The sequence below is a fragment of the Sardina pilchardus genome, chromosome 18, assembly GCF_963854185.1.
Source record: "Sardina pilchardus chromosome 18, fSarPil1.1, whole genome shotgun sequence".
NCBI classification, from domain to species: Eukaryota; Metazoa; Chordata; class Actinopteri; order Clupeiformes; family Clupeidae; genus Sardina; species Sardina pilchardus.
In genome coordinates this window covers 9,812,521-9,832,011 of record NC_085011.1, presented here as the reverse complement: position 1 = coordinate 9,832,011, position 19,491 = coordinate 9,812,521, and the positions used below count along the sequence as shown (strand labels likewise).

The 19,491-nt window shown below is 44.5% G+C and overlaps 1 protein-coding gene across 2 annotated transcripts in view; it reads right to left on the bottom strand.

The window, feature by feature from the left end:
- Positions 1-19,491, bottom strand: part of wdr27 (WD repeat domain 27) — a 62,581-nt gene that overhangs the window by 22,452 nt on the left and 20,638 nt on the right. For both annotated transcript variants that reach the window (XM_062520066.1, XM_062520067.1), the window contains exons 21-23: positions 14,806-14,903; positions 7,673-7,775; positions 3,209-3,307 (exon numbers count right to left, since the gene is read on the bottom strand). In XM_062520066.1, the coding sequence (XP_062376050.1) occupies positions 3,209-3,307; positions 7,673-7,775; positions 14,806-14,903 (300 nt within the window). The remainder of the gene's footprint in view (positions 1-3,208; positions 3,308-7,672; positions 7,776-14,805; positions 14,904-19,491) is intronic.

Below are 19,491 nucleotides of genomic sequence, written 5' to 3'. Positions count from 1 at the left end.
ACTTTGTAGGATAATGTGCTATATATAAAAATAATTATATTTACATGCCAAATTTAGTCAAAGGATGACCTGACACCTTAAAATAAAAAGCATAGATCTGCGATTCGCTTGTTGCAATGGCATTTTCCCTCTCTTTTTCTGGTTGATTTAAATAACTTGCATGAAGCTGGAGTCATTTCCTTCTCATGCATCGGTCAGCACAGTCAAAGAAAAATAAAACACGTCTCCACGTTCCAGCTCACGGCAGGGTCATGCAGTTTCCTGTCTGCCTGAGTGCTGCAGCGAGAGAAGTGCATCAGCTGTGCAGTCACCTCCAGGTGCAAAAGGAGGGCTGATGTCATATGAAGTCATTCAGACACTCCATCACTTCAAGAAAGGGAAAGGAAAGCCAGGCTGGGATGGAAGGTGAGGGGAAGAATAACACAGTAATGTCAGGCTGCGACACGGGGTCACAGTGGAAAGATGAGTTGTCTTTGTTTCCTGAAGGAGTTCATCTTCTCTTCCTTGTGTGTCTGATTTGAAAGCCAGGTCGAACCTTGGCAAAAAGAGGTCATAGGTTAAGGACTCAAAGTGTCCTCTGGCCCTTCCGAAATAAGGTCAAGTAAAAGAGGAACTAAGATTAAGGACTCAGCATCATCATAGGTTGGGGGACATATTTACAGGCTACCTCAAACAGGATGCTGCCACACCTGAATTTATTAGATTTCTGACTCCTGTAATTAATTATACACCATAAAACCTAATCTATGGTTATATGGCACTGTACAACAACTACTACAAGATGCCTTTCATGGCAGATTCCTCATTTAGTGGGTCAGATATTAATGTGTGAAGTGCAGGGTTCCCACTCTAATAGCCTTTTCCCACCGACAGAGAACCGGCCCCGTTCCTGTTCGCGAACCAAAATTTGAACTGTTCGGAGCGTTTCGACCAAACAAAAGTCGGTTAGGAATGTGGCATCTTGCTTCAGAAGTTGAACCAGAAAATAGTTGTTTTTTCCTGCGAACCCGAGTGGGCGTATTATTGGGCCATTCAGAGGGGAGAAGGCTAAAAGCATGAGTTTTCGGTCCATATCAACTGTTGCCATGAGTAAACAAAAGTAGTCAACTAGCATTGCCTTTACTGTCTATGAGCATTACACTGCATATGTTGACTAGCATTTTAAACAGCTAGTCTCTGCTGTTTTTAGCTGACAACTGTTCATATCATTCTCCTGCTTATGCATTAACTTTTGTTTTGCATGCAATACCCATGGTTGATGACACATCCTTGGTTCGGTTCAAAACTGGTGGAAATGCGGCCTGGTTCATTAGATAGCACCACGATTCAAAGAATTCCAAACGGCACCAGTTCAAGAACTGGTTTGCTGCCGGTGGAAAACCGCCTAAAGTCAAATGTAAAATTCCATGACTTTTCCCTAAATAATATTCATGTACCACAGACATTCATCCATTTGTATGTCCTGTGTAGAACTACAGTACATGCAAGCACTCTGTTCTAGCTCATCTCCTGTGCAATATAGCCCTTAAAATAATGTGCTACATGTGTCATACACATTTTTGGTAATTGCGATAAACATCAGTATTCCTTGTAATAGATTAATTTTAACGAATGTGCAAATGAAAATATAAGGATTTTCATGACTTCTAGAATGATCTCTCTTGGTCTCAGAGACTCCTGGAATGGTCTCTCTTTTCCTAAACAAGTTGGCTCATGGACCGTTTGTGAACATGATTCGCAGCACAGCAGGATCAGAACACCTTTTCCCTTGTGGAATGGTGGCAATAGAGGAGTCCCCCCCCCCCACACCATCACCATCACCACCACCACCAATCATGTTTATGCTTCGAATTGTACATTCTAGAACACTCTCAATAATTCCGAAGTGTTACATAAATCACGCAGCTGCAGCGCATGAATCATGCTTTCCCTCACAAAAACGTCCTATAGCACCACCGAAGAATATACATTTTATGACGCTGTAAATTCAAGCCTGACTCCACTTAAAAATTTAGCCTGAATTCCCTTGTCCCCCTTGCGATAATGTGGGACATTTTGTTCATTGTGTTCATGGTCAACCAGTGGAAAAGGCTTCTTTAATGACAATAGCATATGAAAATGCCTCATTTGAAGCCAACGACACTCATCTTGAATGTCATATGACACAACAAAGATGGAGAGAGGATCTGACCCTTTAGTGCCTTGTGGCATCTGTTGTATAAACACCCTTCATACCCCTTTGAGCTTCGAGCATTCAGGTAGTGAAAGACCTAAGCTCCAGTGGAAAAAATAACTTTTGAGACCGAAGACCTTTTCGACTGTTTCCAATGTTTTTTTTCTTTCCTCCATATTAAGAATAACTTTGTAAGTACTGTATGACACGAGGGACTTCTAAAACGTGGCTACACTGACCATTAAATGAAAAAAAATAAACACTGACAGGAACAGCAGAGATTTTTTTTGGGGGGGGGGGGGGGGGGGGGTTCTGTAATATCTAGCTGGGAAAGCAGGGTCCTGACAGTCGAGCTTGGGACACGTGCACGGTGTGAGGTTACACACAGGGAGATGTAGCGGTGGTCAGCAGTGGGACCAAGGCGGAGAAGCAGGGCCTCACTCGTGCTGCGGCCTGGACAACTCCACTCCACACGGTTCTTTATGGGGTATTGGAAACCCTCAACGGGGGGGGGTGGGGGAGGGGGAGGGGGGGCTCTCCTGTGGATCTACTCAGGCATCCAAATTTGAGCTCAGGCCACCTCCGGACGCTGGGGTGAACTAATGGACCGTGTGGCTTACCGAGTTACGCATCCACCCACCCACACCCAGCCACCCCGAGGCAGGATACCCCTGGATCCTGAGGGGGGTTTTGGAAAGCTCTGGTCATTGAGCTATCCTGGGGCTTCCCTCTGGAATCTACACAGCGTGGTGTGTTTTTATACTCAGTGAGCTTCAGAAAATCTGCGATGCTGGGAGTCCACTCTTGGGAAGAGATACACAGAGAAACCTGAGCAACTTCTTTTTTTTTTTTCCCCTGTCAGGTCTGGTAAACGCATTTGGAAAAAACGACTCTGTCACCAGATAGATGTTTCACTCATGACAGTGTAATCAATAAGAAATCAACCAACAGAGGGCCCAGAGGCTTACTTGGGTTGCTCCCTGGGGTGGAAAAGCCCCATGTAAAAACAGAGGGCTAGTACTGAAGGTTTCTTACCTCAGGTGTGGCTGGATTGAAGGAAACATTTAGGACAGTGTCTGTGTGCCTCTGAAGTTTGTAGAGGTAGCTGCTGCTTCGGATGTCATAGACATATGCCTAGAAAAGAGTGGTGGTTGGACAGTTGAGCAACAGTTGAGGCATGATGGATGCTGCTTCTTTGATTTCAAGCTATTTCCGGGCATCCGTCAAATTAAGTGCTGCGATTAAAAGAGGATAAGACAGCTGAAAGGAGGAGAGAATGAAAGAGTGAGAGAGGGAGATAAGGACCGTATAGCGAGAGTGCATGGAGAGGGAGAAAGAGAGAGAGAGAGGGAGAAAGAGAGAGAGAGAGAAAAGAGACAGGAGCCATCTGCCACTAGCGCAGATAAAAACAGATGTTGGGATGTTTGTTACCAGACAGCGACTGGTCGAGTTCCTGCAGATGTTTCCTATTAAAGCGCTCTCGGAGCTCCACTGAGCGTGCTCCTCGAATGAGCGGAGGGGAGAGCGGAGCGAGGGAGTGAGCGAGCGAGCGAGCCGCCCCACTGATAGTCAGGAGCCGTGGTAGCTAACAGGGCCGTGAGTCAGGAGACGGATGAGACAACGACGGTTCCTTCACTGCCACTGTGGCGCTCTGGAGGTCTGGCCCGTCTCACCAGGCCAGCCCCTCTGTGTTTAGAAACGTCTCTGCTGTTTATGTACTGCCCTAAACAAAACACTAACAACTGGCGAAAAACAAAACTACACCCTCTAACGACCTTTGAAAACCTTTAAAATCCTTCTCTGTCCAAATTAGGCCCTGTGCAGAAGAACAAAAGGAACCGCTGAGGCTGAGGTAAAATGATTTAACGTTAAATTACAGATATTAAAACTGCTCTTTCGGTTTAAACGTCTGGGAACAGTTACAGTTACAGAGTCCATATTATCTGGACATATGTATGAAAATCACACAAATGCTCTGTTCATTTTAACAGAACAGAGACAATGGGCTCCATACATAACGTCCCATATCATCTGAACTTGAAGCTTCTTCAGGGGTCAGAAAGGTAATGTGAGCTCCAGGCCACCCCCTCCCCTCCTCTCTGATTGTCCTTTGAAATACTGAGACAAGTACAAATGCCTTTGGCTTATGAAACTCTCGGGGCAGCCACAAATAACGTTGGGGTAGCTCACTACCGTACTCACTGTCTGCTTCCAAGAAGCACTGGAAGCACTCTATCCACGCAGATCCACTAAGACCTGGCCCTGCCAAGTTTAATGTGTTATTCCCTTTGGCTTCAACAAATGCAGCAGCAAAAGACTGAGGCAGGGGGAAAAAGAGGAGTCTGAATCTCTGACATGTTGGCTGTCTTGTAAAGCCAATCTCAGATATAAGGTGGAAAAGCAATTAGGAAGTCACTTCGAAAACCAAAAAAAGGTTGCCTTCCATGAAAAGCGATGAGACACGTAAGAACATGGCACGCAAAATAACTGTTGTGTTGCGAGCACGCATGGGCCTATTTCTGTTCCAGTTTTGGCTACTTTTTTGTCAACAGAGTTCATAGTCTCAGAGTTAATAGATGCTGTCAGTTTCATAACCCATCTTATTTCAGTAGTCAAAATGCACCATGCTAGAAACACAAATCATAGGCCATCCTAGAGACCTTCCATTTCATCAACATGGCAACAAGACAGCCAGCCCTTAAATTATTCACAGAAGAGAATGTGCAACAAAATAAGATGCAGCTATCCATGTGGACTGTAACACCTCAAGTGAAGTATTAACATCCTGCACTTGGCTCCAATGAGCCTCTAGCACAAGGGATTTGGCTGGAAAAAGCCACTTCCATTTGACGTGGTAACATGGCACACATATATCACTGGACAAACATGGTAATGCTTGGTTTGGCAGGTCCACACAGCTGAGGATTTCTCAGCTCCCACTGCTCTGAACCAGAGCAGATTTACTATTTGCCGAAGTGTGGCTTTCAGGCATTTTTCATCAACTACTTTGTAATTATTCTATAAACATCGTGGCTATCCTCTTGAGAGGCACTATGCGACCAGTCGCAAAAAAATAAAATCTTAAATGGCAGCAGATTAATATAATTACTCACAGCAGAGGTCATTAAGATTGATTTCTACTAGGACATTCCTTTACAAAGCTCCTTAAAAACCCAGGCCCTGATTTATGAAAGGTTTAAGAATGTTAAAACACATTCAAACTTCAGTAACAAGCAGTACATTTCTTTCTACACATAGACACTAGAATAGCGCAATGCCATAGCTGATATCAGAGCTGACAAAGTTATATGTGTACACTGCATACAGTACATCTACAGTACTGATATATCTGCACCACAGCCATCTTTAATGCATCTTTAGTTTCCAATTGGCTGAAGAATGAAATAAACAAAATTCTCCTTTCATCAACTCATGAATTCTGATATTCTAATGAAATTCATGTAAGTTTTGTTTTTCCTTCCTTTCCATACTAACATTAGATTAAACAATCTGTGGACTGTAAAAAACAGAGGTTTTTCTGTAATCTTTTGGAGGAGTGCCCGTGATCACTCATCTAATTACATTTCCTTACCTAAAAGAATGAATGAGTATGAAAAAATGGTTAAAACCAACAAAAACTGGTAGACTACTCATGAATTTACCAGCACTTTTTACAAAAACCTACATAAATCAGGCGAAAAGGCTCCTGTACTCCTGGTTTACCATTTCAGCCAATTTTCCAATCGTACAAATTTAAGGGAATATTGAAACTTTGTTTGACCTTGAGGCATAAAGACTTAATCTAAATCTTCATTATACCCAAACCAGGAGAGACACAGTAGAGTGTCCCAGTCGTCCTACCAGTCCCCTTTAATGCTAAAACATTAGCAAAATCTACAGTTAGGGGCCGTCCACATCAGGAACAACAACCATAATGCTAACCACCGCCATAAAAGCGCCTAGACTGACCTACAACAAGAAAAGTCTCTCTTTGTGTTGATGAATGTAATGGCTAAAATGGGATGGATTCTGATTGGATCTTTATAATTCTCAAAATCTTTCTCAAAAGTGACCCCTACATCGTTCATGTCGTTATATGTAGATGTGATCATTCATATTTGTATAGAACAATATTTTTTGCCAATATCATATTCATTATAGTTACCATTCTTGGCGTGAACAACCCTTGATGCTATATTCCACGATGTGAAAACTAAACTAAATGCGTGCTGGCAAATCTGTTCATCATAAAAATGGTTCAGCCGTTATGCGTACAACAACAACAAATGGGGCCGATGAAGATACAACCTCCTTGCACATTCAGAGTATGTTCCAGAGGCTTCAGCACGAGTGTCAGGATGCAAAGAGAGAAAGAATTCTGAATGCCTTCAGGTCAGTTCCTGTAAGGAAAACAGAGCTTTCCACAATTCAGTTTTCAATATGAGTACAGCAGGAAAATAATGGGGTTTGGGTGCTTTCTTCCATAGAATGAATGGTTTTGACAACTCTGGCAAGAAACACAAGAAACAGAGAAGCTCTGGAGTAAATACGAAACAGCTGGCAAATGACACAGCAGAGATAAGATTTACTTTCAGAGGAAAAGGGCAGACAAATGGAAAGGGGAGAAAAAATCTAGCAAGACCACAAGGAGAAAGGGGGGAAAAAAGTGACGACTGATGCCTGCATGGCCTTTTCACTGCTCAAAGCTCATTTTGACCTGCGGTTCAACTTCCACTGATTGTGACCCAAGACATCATCGAGCACAGACTCTGTGAGTCTCATCAGGTGGAATCTGGTATGGTTTGCTGGTTGTTGCCATAGCGTTCCACTGTTAGGCTCAAGGCATGGCACTCTAGACACGAATCACTGCCACTGGTTTTAAGCTATCTTGGTGTCACTGACTGTACATGGCCAATCTGGGATAACCTTGTGAACCGCCAGAGGCTGCCAAGCAGGTGTGAGGCGGAAATTCCATGAGAGGTGGGCCAAGCAGGGCCTGACAACTGAACAGTGAAACCCCCCCCACACAAATTCGAGTCCTTATTTACGACGTGAGAAACATGGCTCCCCACTTTCTGGCCAGGCGGTTTCGTTTGCATCTGTTGCGGGCAACACTCCAAACATCAAACACCCCTAATGATATACGGCTGCATCAGACAATCTGTTGGAACCACATGAAGTCCTTCCAGACTCATAATCCCGATATCGGAAAGCGCAACACAAGCCCTCAGTCACGATTCTTACACTCCTGTTTCCATCGCCGCAGCTTTTGCCTTTCTCAACATCAGTGACTTCCATATGGAAATGTCTGCGTATGGATATTGTTACTTGGGCCAGGATACTCAGACCATTTATTTTTTTTCTTAGGCATGTTTCGACCAATGAAAACACAATTTTCGACTGACATGTACAAAAGGACAAAGAAAATGGGTAGAACGTAAAGGATGAAAAGGAGAAATGTAAACGCATGAGATGTTATGAAAGGGGATGAGGACTTACACAGTTGTCCTCAGACCCAGTGGCGATGAAGCGGCCGCAAGGAGAGAACGCCGCCGTGCACTGATGGCAGCGATTCACGTGGCCCTCATACTTGCGAACACACCTGGAAGAGAGTGCAGAGGAATGACAGGATTAGGTCAAGTGTGTGTGTGTGTGTGTGTGTGTGTGTGTGTGTGTGTCTGTGTGTCAGTGCACCTGCAGAGTTGGCCTAAACCTCCCATGATGCTATGATGAACGGAATGAACAATGTTCCGGAACTGAGTCTTAGTTTTAAACTCTGCACCCAAGCCCAAGTTCTAAATGTCCATCGTTTCACAGGTGTGTGCACGTCTGCATGTGTTTATATCTATGGAAGCTGCGAAAGGGGGATACATATATATATGTATAAAAGCCATAAAATGCATTAAAATGTGAAACGTATACACACATGTTCATGTATACACATAATTGTGCACGTAATCAGCGTTTCTGTGGATTTATGCTTGGCTGTGGATGTCAAACAGATCACTGAGGTCATGCTGCTGGCGTGAGAGCCAGGGCAGTTTTTTGAGAAAGAGCAAGTATGCAGTTGCTTGGAGGAACATTGAAAATCTCTTCAGAGGAACTGGGTCTAATCAGGGTCAAAGACATGTGCTGACTGCGTATGACCTGATCCAGGGCTCCAGGACAAAGCTATTCAAACTGACATACTTTAAACACAAACCTTAACGTGTGTCATATTGAAAAGAACAAAATGACAACCGAATAACAAAGAGTATTTAGTGGTTTTAGTAGAAATAATGAGGCTAACCTTGATCTAGACTGAATCTGCTCAATCGGCACAAATCATTTGCAGCTCCTTTCAACCAAATGCTTGTTGGTTTGCCAGACACCAGCTTTAAACTTAAAAGTCACGTTTAAATCAGCACGGCCATATGCTCACAGAGCACACAAAAAAACACCAGTGAGAATTTAAACCTGGCAGTGTCCTGCACACACCCGTGCAAGGCAAACACAGACGACACCGCTGGGCTAAAAGTCAGGGCCTCGGCTTTGATCTCCGACCCCAAGGCATGTGAAAAACAAACCCTAAGACACCAGTGCCCAGTCACACACACACACACACACACACACACACACACACACACACACACGCACACACACTATGAGCCCCTTTCAGAGCCAGTAGGGGACAAACGGCTCGCTCAATTAGCCTCAGACGTCAGGCAGACGGAGTGTCCATTCCGCTATCTAGGTCAGTCCGAGGAGACACTGTTTTGACTGAGTTTGGAGTGGAGGTCCAGACGTGTCCGGCATGTGTGGAGTGCTGCCGACGCAGTGTTGATGGGATACACGCGGCCCTCCAACTGAAGGAGCAAATGGACAAAAAAAAAAAAAAAGAAGCATCATACATTCTTAGCAGAGTGATTACCGAGCTAACTGTCTAAAACAACCTCGTAAATATTAAAAAAAGTATCGCGAAAAATGTTTTTCCCATTAGCCTATTTTTCCAATGTGAAAATGCCTTCGACCTGAAATGACTGTGCATATCCTTTTCCTTCCATCCAGGCGCTCCCGTGCGCTCGCTGGAATAACTGTAATAAGAGATCATCGTTTTGCCAGCGTAGCGCGGAGCCGAGCCGAGCAGAGCAAAGCAGAGCAGGGGGCCCCCTTTCCCTTTTATTTTCAACCAAAATAATAAGGCACTCCACCACTGCCGAGCTCCATGGAACCTTTCATTTAAATCAACAGTGCAGGGCCTACTTTACAGAGAGAAACAGGCGGACAGAGAGACAGAGAAAGGATGTGGACAGAGAGCTAGAGAGAGAGAGAGAGAGAGAGAGAGAGAGAGAGAGGAGGGGGAGGAAGAGAGATAGAGAGAGCAGAGGAGAAAGACACGTCTGATGACTGGGGTGGAGGATCTCGCTGAGCTCAGCAGAATTCCTGACCAAATATGTGCTCTCTCTCACCTTAAATCTCTGTGAAGGCCATGTAGAGGGCTCCAGTGACTGTGAAGAGCGTCACACACACACACACACACACACACACACACACACGCTCGCTCGCTCCCCGACTGGGCACAGACTGTTGGTCAAGGGAAATGCTTTATGGGAGTGATGCGTCATTGTGTGAGAATGTTGCACGACCACAAATGGACACACACTGACGTGTGTAGGCGCAAACGATCGCAGAGAAGAACAAGCGCTGGTCACTCTTGTGGTTGGTTTGGCACCGGCAGCTCTAACAGAACGGTAAATACAAGATACCGCAAAACACAAAGTACACACTGGCAGGCATAAGTCTGCCAGTTATGGTCACTGAGTGTATCTGTGTGTGTTTATGTGTGTGTGTGTGTGTGTGTGTGTGTGTGTGTGTGTGTGTGTGTGTGTGTGTGTGTGTGTGTGTGTGTGTGTGTGTGCGTGAGTGTGTGCACGAGCATGTGTGTGTATCTGTGTCTGTTTATGTACAGTATGTGTGTGAGAGAGAGTGTGAGTGTGAGTGTGCGTGTGTGTGTGTGTGTTTGTGTGTGTGTGTGTGTGTGTGTGTGTGTGTGTGTGTGTGTGTGTGTGAGAGAGAGAGAGAGAGAGAGAGAGAGAGAGAGAGAGAGAGAGAGAGAGAGAGAGAAAGGGGATAAGTGTGTGTGGGAGATATGAGTCGAGAGAGCATGCTTAACAGAGGGAAAACCAAGTCTGACTAACACAAACAAAAGAAGTAGGCCTGAAATTGAGCTGAATGGATCGACTGGGCAACCTGTGGATGTTCCCGACAAGAGTGCACCTCGACAGAAGCTTTTTTCAATCAGCAATATAGGTTTAGGGACACCGAGGGAGCCATTAACCTGAGTATTTAACCTATCGTAACGCAGCAATAAAGCAGGGATTTGTGTCTAATGAGACCGTTAGCCCATTAGCCGCCTAGCACAATGGGGATGTCCATATAAATGAACTCGATTCACACTGCGGCCATCATTCTGCCAGACAGGCATTTATCATCAATCTTTATGGAGCAGCAAAATAACACAACAAATTAAGTTCTTTAATGACTCCACTCGAGACTGCCAAACAATTTCCCCCCTTTCCCTGAGGAAGGAAAAACATATCTGCATGGATGGTATTATCCCAGCAAGACAAATTAGGAGACGCTAATGTAAAGGTCAAAATAAATTTGATTAAGATGAGAGACAAACCCCCTCAGCAAATGCGTTGCCATTCTTTCTGCCTACCCAAACACTATTCTCCCTCTCTCTGTGTTTTGCTGTTCTCGTTCATTTACACTCCAGCTCTAGGACTAGCCTGGTTCTCATTAGATAATGGAATACATAAAACTACCAATAGGGGATAAACATAAAACTACCAATAGAGGATAAACACAATTATTTTTAAACACACTCATATTTCTTCGGCATTCTAACCACGCACAAAAGCAGACAAACAAAGCAGACCACCCTTCCTGGAGAATAAGACTTCAGCTTGTCAACCCCGGGAGCTATTTCTGTCCTCGTTGATTTTGTGCCGTTTTGTTCTCCTCTTTTCCCGTATTTGATGAAATGATCGGAAGAATGGTTGGCAGAATGACACAAAACGAGCAGCAGCCGTTTGCAACAGCTCGATTCCGTTTTTAATTGGTAGCGAGCGGAGCCATGTAGCGAGAAATAGTCACTGATCAGCCCAATTAATCTAAATTCTGCGGTCGGATCTAGAGCCAGCTTACGTACATGAGGAGAGACGTGGAGAGGACAAGGGAGGGAGGGGTTGAGGACATGAGTCTGCAAAGTCGTCTAGTCCAGAGTCAACAAAAGATGAATAGGTATAAAGAGAATACTGATCAACAACGCACAATATAATGAACTCCAAAACTCCTCTCATGGCTCCTGTCGCAATCAATACATTTGAATGAACATCTAATGATGTTGTACAATGGGAAATAGTACCCAGGCAACAGTGCTGCTGGTTTACTTTTCCAAGTCTAATTAAACTCCAGACTCCATCTCTCACCATCGCGAAAGCCAAGTTACGATGACAATGCACTGCTCTGCCTGTTTTTTTTTTTCTGTTGTTTTTTTAGAATTCCTTCCCTGTTTATGTCACACCCCAGCAGAGATAGCAGAAACATGATTGTTTATGGAGATGAATCATCCGGAGCACAGTGTGTGTGAGTGTGTGTGCGTGTGTGTGTGCGTAGGGGCGTGAGGAGGAGAAACACCATGAGAGCCTGGCTCTCCTGCGGCTCCTATCTAGGAGGAAGTGATGGCTGTGGAGACCAGCTTGAGCGACTGCTCCCAGGTCTACTGCCAGGACTCACCGGTGGCTTCCAAGATCCACAGAGCTGCTAGGCTCCTGTAGTTGTGTTCCGAGGTTGGCTCACCCTTTGTGACTAACCAGCTGAAATGATCTGGATGCGGTCAGTGCACAAGTAAGACTATCCTCCGCAATGAATCCCTACTCTAAGTTTGGAGCGCCGTCTGTTTGCTGTACTGGTTCTGGTAAACATCTGTCCCGTCCATTTCTCCTGTCCTTCTGAACAGGATATACTCTTTGGTTCATTTGACTTGTACTGTTTTGCTCCATCACGTCATTCCGACACCGGCGGAAGCTGGAGTATTTTCAGGTGCTATGCGTCATCTTCTTGTTGCAGCCCAGAGGAAAAGAGATCAATAACAAAATCACTTCTTTTGGACTACCACTTTTTTGCTGTGGTTCACAAACAATGTTAGGACTGGACTGCACATCACCTTTATACTCAGAAGTACTGACGTCAGTGTTGTGCACCTCTACAGTACTCCTAGTTTTTCCTTTTTCAGATAATCAATTCTTCCTCCATTACTTAAGTCACTTGTGAATAGATGTGAATAGATCCTGTTTACGGAAGTAAATGATAAGCACTACAGAACGTGATCAACTTTATATCTGGAAATGGGTCACAAATACTTTTTGGAGGATGGAGCGCGTTCCAACAATGTCTGGGGCTCAAGGACCTGTGCGGAAATCTGTCCCAGACCAAATAAGATTTATGCCTTCTTGACTCCAGCCAGGAGACCCAAAAATATGCCTTGGTGTTGTTGATTCAGTTTATCTGAGGAGCCTTACATGGTGATTTAGGAGAGGGATGATCATCACATTCAGTTTTCCAGTGGAACGAAATAAGCTCTCAGTCATTATCTTCGTGAGAGATCTCATTACATTATTTACATCTCACATTTTTGTGTCTCGGTGATGAGTAAGTATCTCTCTCTACAGATGATGGTACCTTTCCACAAATCAACAAGAATTGTACAAATAAGGAGATGAATGAATTTGGGTCAACTCATGAGGTATTGGTGAGATTTAGAACATCAAAACACGGAGAACACTCTTTGTAATAAAACAAAATTAATATTTAGACATTGTGCAGTAATGATTCTGATGAATTTATTCAAACTTGGATACATCACTTATTAGCATAGCTGTGAGTAGAGCTAATGGTTCAATAGTTGAAAACTCCAGCACAACATGATTCACCATCCAATAATATGGATAGCATAAAAAGTATGAATGTACCGTATGCATTGTTTTGAACCTTGTTGGATTAGAATATGCATCACAAACTTGATATTTGGGTGGGTTTACTGAAATGTCTCTATCATTTCTCAATGCCACCAGTGGTGTGGAGGGATTCACCGTAACAGAGTGTGACACTTTGCTGCTAACCGACCAACTTCGCCAGGCAGGCAAACAATAGCTGTGCAGCGGCCTTTCATCCACACGTGTACGCAAGACGATGCGGCCACTGTGCCCCTCAGTGAGAGCTAAGTGGAAGTCCACGTGCGCTGCCAAGAGCCTCTGTGTCTGTGGTCGGAAAGTGTGAGAAGTCTCACGGGCTCTCTGCAAAGGGCATGTCGTGGACTCGCGACAGCTGGCCCCGGGGATAAATATGGCCTATCGTCTTTTTTCAAGCATAATAACAGACCTTTGTTTTAGAATTCAAACAAAGGAAAAGACGTAGCCTACTTAAGCATAGATAAATACGGTGGAACTACTGTTGTTGCAAAACACCATATACAGTCATACTGTAACTGGGCTATTCCGCCGAACTGCTGTCAGTCTGCTGGCTAAATCAATAATAAATGGTTGTGTTGACGTAAAATCAACAATGCATTCCATTCCAGATTTCCCATTCTAAAGGAAGTGCCAGACGTCGCAGACTGTCTGATGGGGTGTAGCTGCTTGCTGGCACTAATGTGACCCATTACTTCCCACTGCCCTCAGAGTTCATAGGGTGCAGCTCAAAATAGAAATAATCACTCTAATAAAGGTTAACACAACAAATAACACATTTCTGTACAATAATGTCAAATACAATATATACTATTATATGTGATAATGCCTATACTACAAAGCCAAAGAGTATAGCCACCCTTTGACAGTGTTAGGTATGATAACTGTCCATAGAAGTATCCTATCATTGGCCAAAACAACAGTACAAGAGGGAAACAAATCATGCCACTGCTCGAACAGCTTGTACATAGGATAAATGTCTCTCCAAAGTGGAACCATCGTCTGCCAAAGGGTACCATTTTGTCAGATGGTTTATAAATGTTCTCAGCTCTTCCTGTGGATTAGCAGAACCTGCACCACATTTCCCTCTTTGTACAGAGTTGAAACGCAGGTTAAGAGTGTGAATGGCAGGGCAGGGGTGTTGAGAGTTAAGGCTTTCACACATGCATGCTGAGAGAACACATGTACCCAATGCAGAGAGCGGAACTACAGAGGATATTCACAGTGTTATGCAACTTGCCATTTCACCTCTTACTGAGTGAGGTACATATGGCACACAATTCAATCAATCCGACATCAACCAAAGCCAAATTCCCTAGCTGAACAGGGTCTTTGCATAGACTGTGAAGTTTGATTTTGGAGTGAGTGATTGTAAGTGAAGTGGGTTCGTCAGTCCAGTTCTACGCCTCTACATCACTGAGGACTGCACTACTTGGAAGTAGAGAGAGTGGAGTAGATCTTGGCCCGAACACTGACCAAGCAACTACCGTCCTTCCTGAATCCTGACCCAATTTTTGTCTGGCATGTTGGCCCATTTCAATATTTGTGTTGGAGCATTGCTTTCATCTGTGGTAGCCCACCGCAGCCAGCACAAACATAAATAAATAACGGGGGCCTTACCTTGATGTGCGCAGGTCCCACAGCTTCATGCCATCTGTGATTGCACTCGTTACAAAAAGGTTGTACGCGTCCTGGCTCTGGCTGCAGTACGTGGAGCCCTGCCAAGGTTGTAGACAAAAGCTTCAGTTGAATCGGTTCAGTTAGGGACTGGAAATGGCTGAGAAATATTTATTTATCCGTTTATCATTTCCATGAACGCCCCCCAAATCACAGCATGAAATGTTTAGAAGTAATTAATCATATGTGTTTATTTAGTGACATTGTTAAGCCATAAAGTGACCATTTATAACCATTTATCACTAAACGTCTTGGTTGTTGGAGCTTGGTTTGGTGTAAACACAACCTAGGGGTCTATTTATGGTTGATACTGTAACGAGTTCATTAGTAACAAAATGGCTTATAGCTATAGTGGGCACGGAGCCACATTAAAATAAGTCGCTCATTGCGAAGATCTGACGGAACAAGATGCAAGTATGTACAGTATCGTAAGATTCAGATAGACCTGCGCAGCACTTTAAGAAGTTGAACATGCCCACTGATTTGCCGCTACCAGAACACAAACTAAGGCAATGCACTGCCTTCAAAAACTGTCCCTCTCATAACCTCTCTGTACACTTTCAAAGTTTACAATACTTCGATTTGTCTGTAGGGACCCTCTCCACACTACCCCAAAGTGTCTCTTTAAAACGGTTAACATAATTTAGCTCCAAAACTAAAGTTCGAACTTGTTATCATTTCCAAATAGACCCTAGGCTGTGTTTACACCAAACTAATCCTTTAAATAGCTTAATATGGAGGAATTAATCATCACACATGTTACAGTAACATTGACTGCATTTTTTACTTTTCTTTTGAGAAATCAGATTGGTACGCTGTGCATTTTGCTCTGCTGTTCTTCCATCAGTGAAGGGCTAGTAGGCAGTCGAATTCAGGTGGGCAGAGGCTGTCAAATTCAGGTGTTTCCTAGCATCTGACTGGCATGTTGGGGGTGAGTAGGGGTGCGGAGATGAGGTGAACTAGATTGGAAACAGGTTGAAGGTAACCCTGACAGTGTGCAAAGTTTCCACCATCACAAGAGACCCTCCAAAACCAACACTGGGCCAGTGGGCCTAGTGCTAGTGGAAACATATTTGTCATTCTTTTCCATCTCGCCACAGCTCAGAGATACACGACTGGAGGGGCAGACACAACAGATTCCTTTTCCACATGACAACAGACACAAAAGATATGTGCGTGCAGAATTTATGGCTTCCAATTATATCTCGAAATTCTTCGATAATCTGTGCCGGTGGTAGTGTTGGGGGCGGGGGGGGGGGCGGGTCAGGAGAGGGAGGCTTGAGGGAGATTTCCAGTAAGTGTGGGAAAATGTGCCTTGGACAACCACTCCGACTTCACTTCTCCCAACAGCACACAGCACTGACGATTTCCAGATTTTTTTCCCCCTCATTTTTATTTTTTTCCCCTTCTCATAGGATGGAAAGTTGTATGAGAAAGGGGGGGGGGGGCAGTACCTTTCAGTGCACCGCATATTTGGATGAGTCTCGAGGATGAAGGTTTGAGGCAGGAGGAGAGACTTGAAGGCGAGAAAGAAGGCAGGCAGGATTACTCTGAGGATTCTGGGAAGAGACAAGAGGTGAGAAGGGGATAGCAGAGAAAGAACAGTGATGACAAGAGGGGCAGAGGACTGAGGAAGGATGGTGTAGTACTAGGGAGAGAAGTGTTGAGAGCAGTATGTGTGTGTGTGTGTGTGTGTGTGTGTGTGTGTGTGTGTATGGGGGGGGGGGGGGGGGTTAAAGAGGAGGATAGAGAAGATGCAAGGAGCAGTGCCTATGTTCTAAAGGGAAGATGGGATGTTTCTGGGCACCACTGTCTGGAGCATGGAAACAAGGAAGACAGTGTTTGATTAAACGAAGTGAAAGCAGGAATTTGGAAGCCTACCAGTGTCAGCTATGACTGATGAGGAACAGACAGGAGATAAGAGACAACAAGCGATAAGAGAGGTGAAATGGAAAGGTGCAAAAGGACTAGGCCGGAGGTGGGGCGTTACACACATCTGTTTATAAACATACCGCAGGAATTCCCAGCGGTCATCAGAGGCTGATCCCCCTGGCCCCTCATCTCCACGGCACCCTAGCCGTCAGAGCCCTGTCTTTGACGCAACCCTCGGGCCTGAGGCCACACCCTGCGGCAGCCTTTTCTATGCATTGGCACACAATGTGTGGCGTGACAAATGAGCCTGCATCTTCGCACAAGGCGAGACGGGGGGGACTGTGTGGGAGAGTGCTTATGAACCCAAACCGGGGCCGCTACCATAAAGCACTTAATCCAGCCCTTGTAAAAGTGGTTTAAATAGTTGATCCAGGTCGCCCCTCTGTTGCAGCTTGGACTGGAGTTGTCAGGAGGGAGGGGGATGGAGTGCTGAGGCTCATACAGAAAGGATCTCATTAAATGCAAAAGCAAGTTGTGCATTTGTGCTATGAGCAAGAAGGCTAACAGGTCCAGTGTCCATTCCTGCACCCCATATCAAAACATTCAGATCTTGGTTTATTCGTCAGCAACCAAATAAAAAACTATTTAAGATGAGAATAAAATTTTTGATTCAACAGACGCATACATTTCTGAAATGAGTCCATGCGAAGATCAACAATATAAGTTCAAGTCTTTGTGTGTGTGGGGTGTGTGTGTGTGAAATTGCTATGCACACAAACGAAAAAAGGAGACACCGGTTACTGCGGATATCAATAGGCAAAACCTCGGGGAAAAAAGAAGAGCAAACATGAACGAATGGAATGACAGAGCAGGGATATCTTTGAGGGATGCTGGGAAAACATATATGAACCGAAGAGGACAGCTAAAGGAAAGGAGGAAAAAGTCCACCGTTACAGTCAGTCTATCTTCAAGTAAAATAAAAATATATGTATTATGTTCACAGTCCAAATAAAAGAAAAAAAGTGAAAATATGGACTTGCATGCTTCTTCCTCTCAAGGCCTCATACTGTATGTAGTGCCTCTTTTCGTCAATATTTAGAGCCTGAGGTTATAACAGGGCTCCACCATAACTACATGTATGTTATGGTGTCATGGCATTTCTATCAAATCACTTCAAGTCCAACTCTTTGTTGATTGTCAAAAATTGCTTGACATGAAGGAAAGCGAATTCACAGCTGTCAAACAATGACTCAACAAGTTCGGTAAATCTGCATTCAATTGATGCAGCACTAAAGCAACACCGTGGGCCTCTTACGGAGAGTTAACCGTACGGCGTGGGCCTCTTACGGAGAGTTAACTGTACGCCGTGGGCCTCTTACGGAGAGTTAACTGTACGCCCATCTCCAGACATCCCCAGGCAGTGCCGGAATGCGGTGGGACTTAAACAACACGATGCGATTCAGATCCTCAGCCGCTAATTTGTCATGTCAGTCTTAATCTGGCCGCACATGGGATTCGTATCCAGACAGTCCGCGAGACGAATGATACTGGAGGGGACCGCTCGTCATGGCCGTCATGGAAACTCTCGCGGATGTACGCGTCTGCCGCCGCCGCGCCGGCCGAGCGTCCTCACACCAGAGAGAGAGAGAGAGAGAGAGAGAGAGAGTCATGGATGCCGCTCATGTCATGATCACCCGTCCATCAACCCCACTCTGAGAAGACAATGCTGCTGCTTCACGTCTTATGTAACGTAATGCTGTGCTTGGCTTTTTCCAAAAGCACCAGGCCTCCCAAGTGTTGGAGAGGAGGCTGAAGGGTCTCTCTGCTCATCGTCTCTAGCTGACCATAATCCCTGTTCCCCTCCCTCTTCTCTGGCACAAGCTGGCACTCTAACGCTGGGGCTCCAGACTTAAGCATTTGGTGTCAATGCCAGTATTTTACATTCTGAGCCATATCCATCCCTGCTTCCAAACTCCCTTCAGTTTCTGGTGAATCATGAGAAAAGTAAGGCCCACTGGATTTGCTACAAATACTATGAATTGTCTTCTCTTTTTATTATTATCAACCATCCCTGAGGCAAAAAGGGTTGCATTGATATTCAAGACCATCAGGTCATTTCAATCTGGTCTGCAGATTTCATAATTTCGTAATGCGGGCTAAAATTATCCTTAGAATGGCTTAAGCTTCATTTATGGTGATCTGTGTCTTTCATCAGTTCTCTGAAAGGTTTCAGTCAAAATGGGCACTGCTCAACTCACTGTTCAATGGGCAACTCTCCAGACCACCTCAAGTAGGAGAAGATAACATGCAGCTATCAATATCCATACAAGTATCTGTTGTAGGTTTTCTGCAATTAAGATAAAACTTGCAACTAGAACTTTTATTTTTTATTTTTTACACTTTTATTTTTTACTCTCTCTCTCTCTCTCTCTCTCTCTCTCTCTCTCTCTCTCTCTCTCTCTCTCTCTCTCTCTCTCTCTCAAACACACAAACACACACCCACACACACACACACACCAACCATACTGGCTCACAAAATGCCTCTGTTCACAAGTCCCGCCAAACCACTTTGGAAACATATACTCTTGAGAGATAACGGGGAATCAGATTCAGTGGATGGAAAGTATCTGTAGTTTGAGTTAATGGAGCTCTCACTCATGGCCACTTCATTGCAGAATTGTATGAAAAAGTACCCCCCCCAAGAAAAACCATATAAATAATCTGACACTATAAAAATCGTCAAAAGCAGGTGGGCAT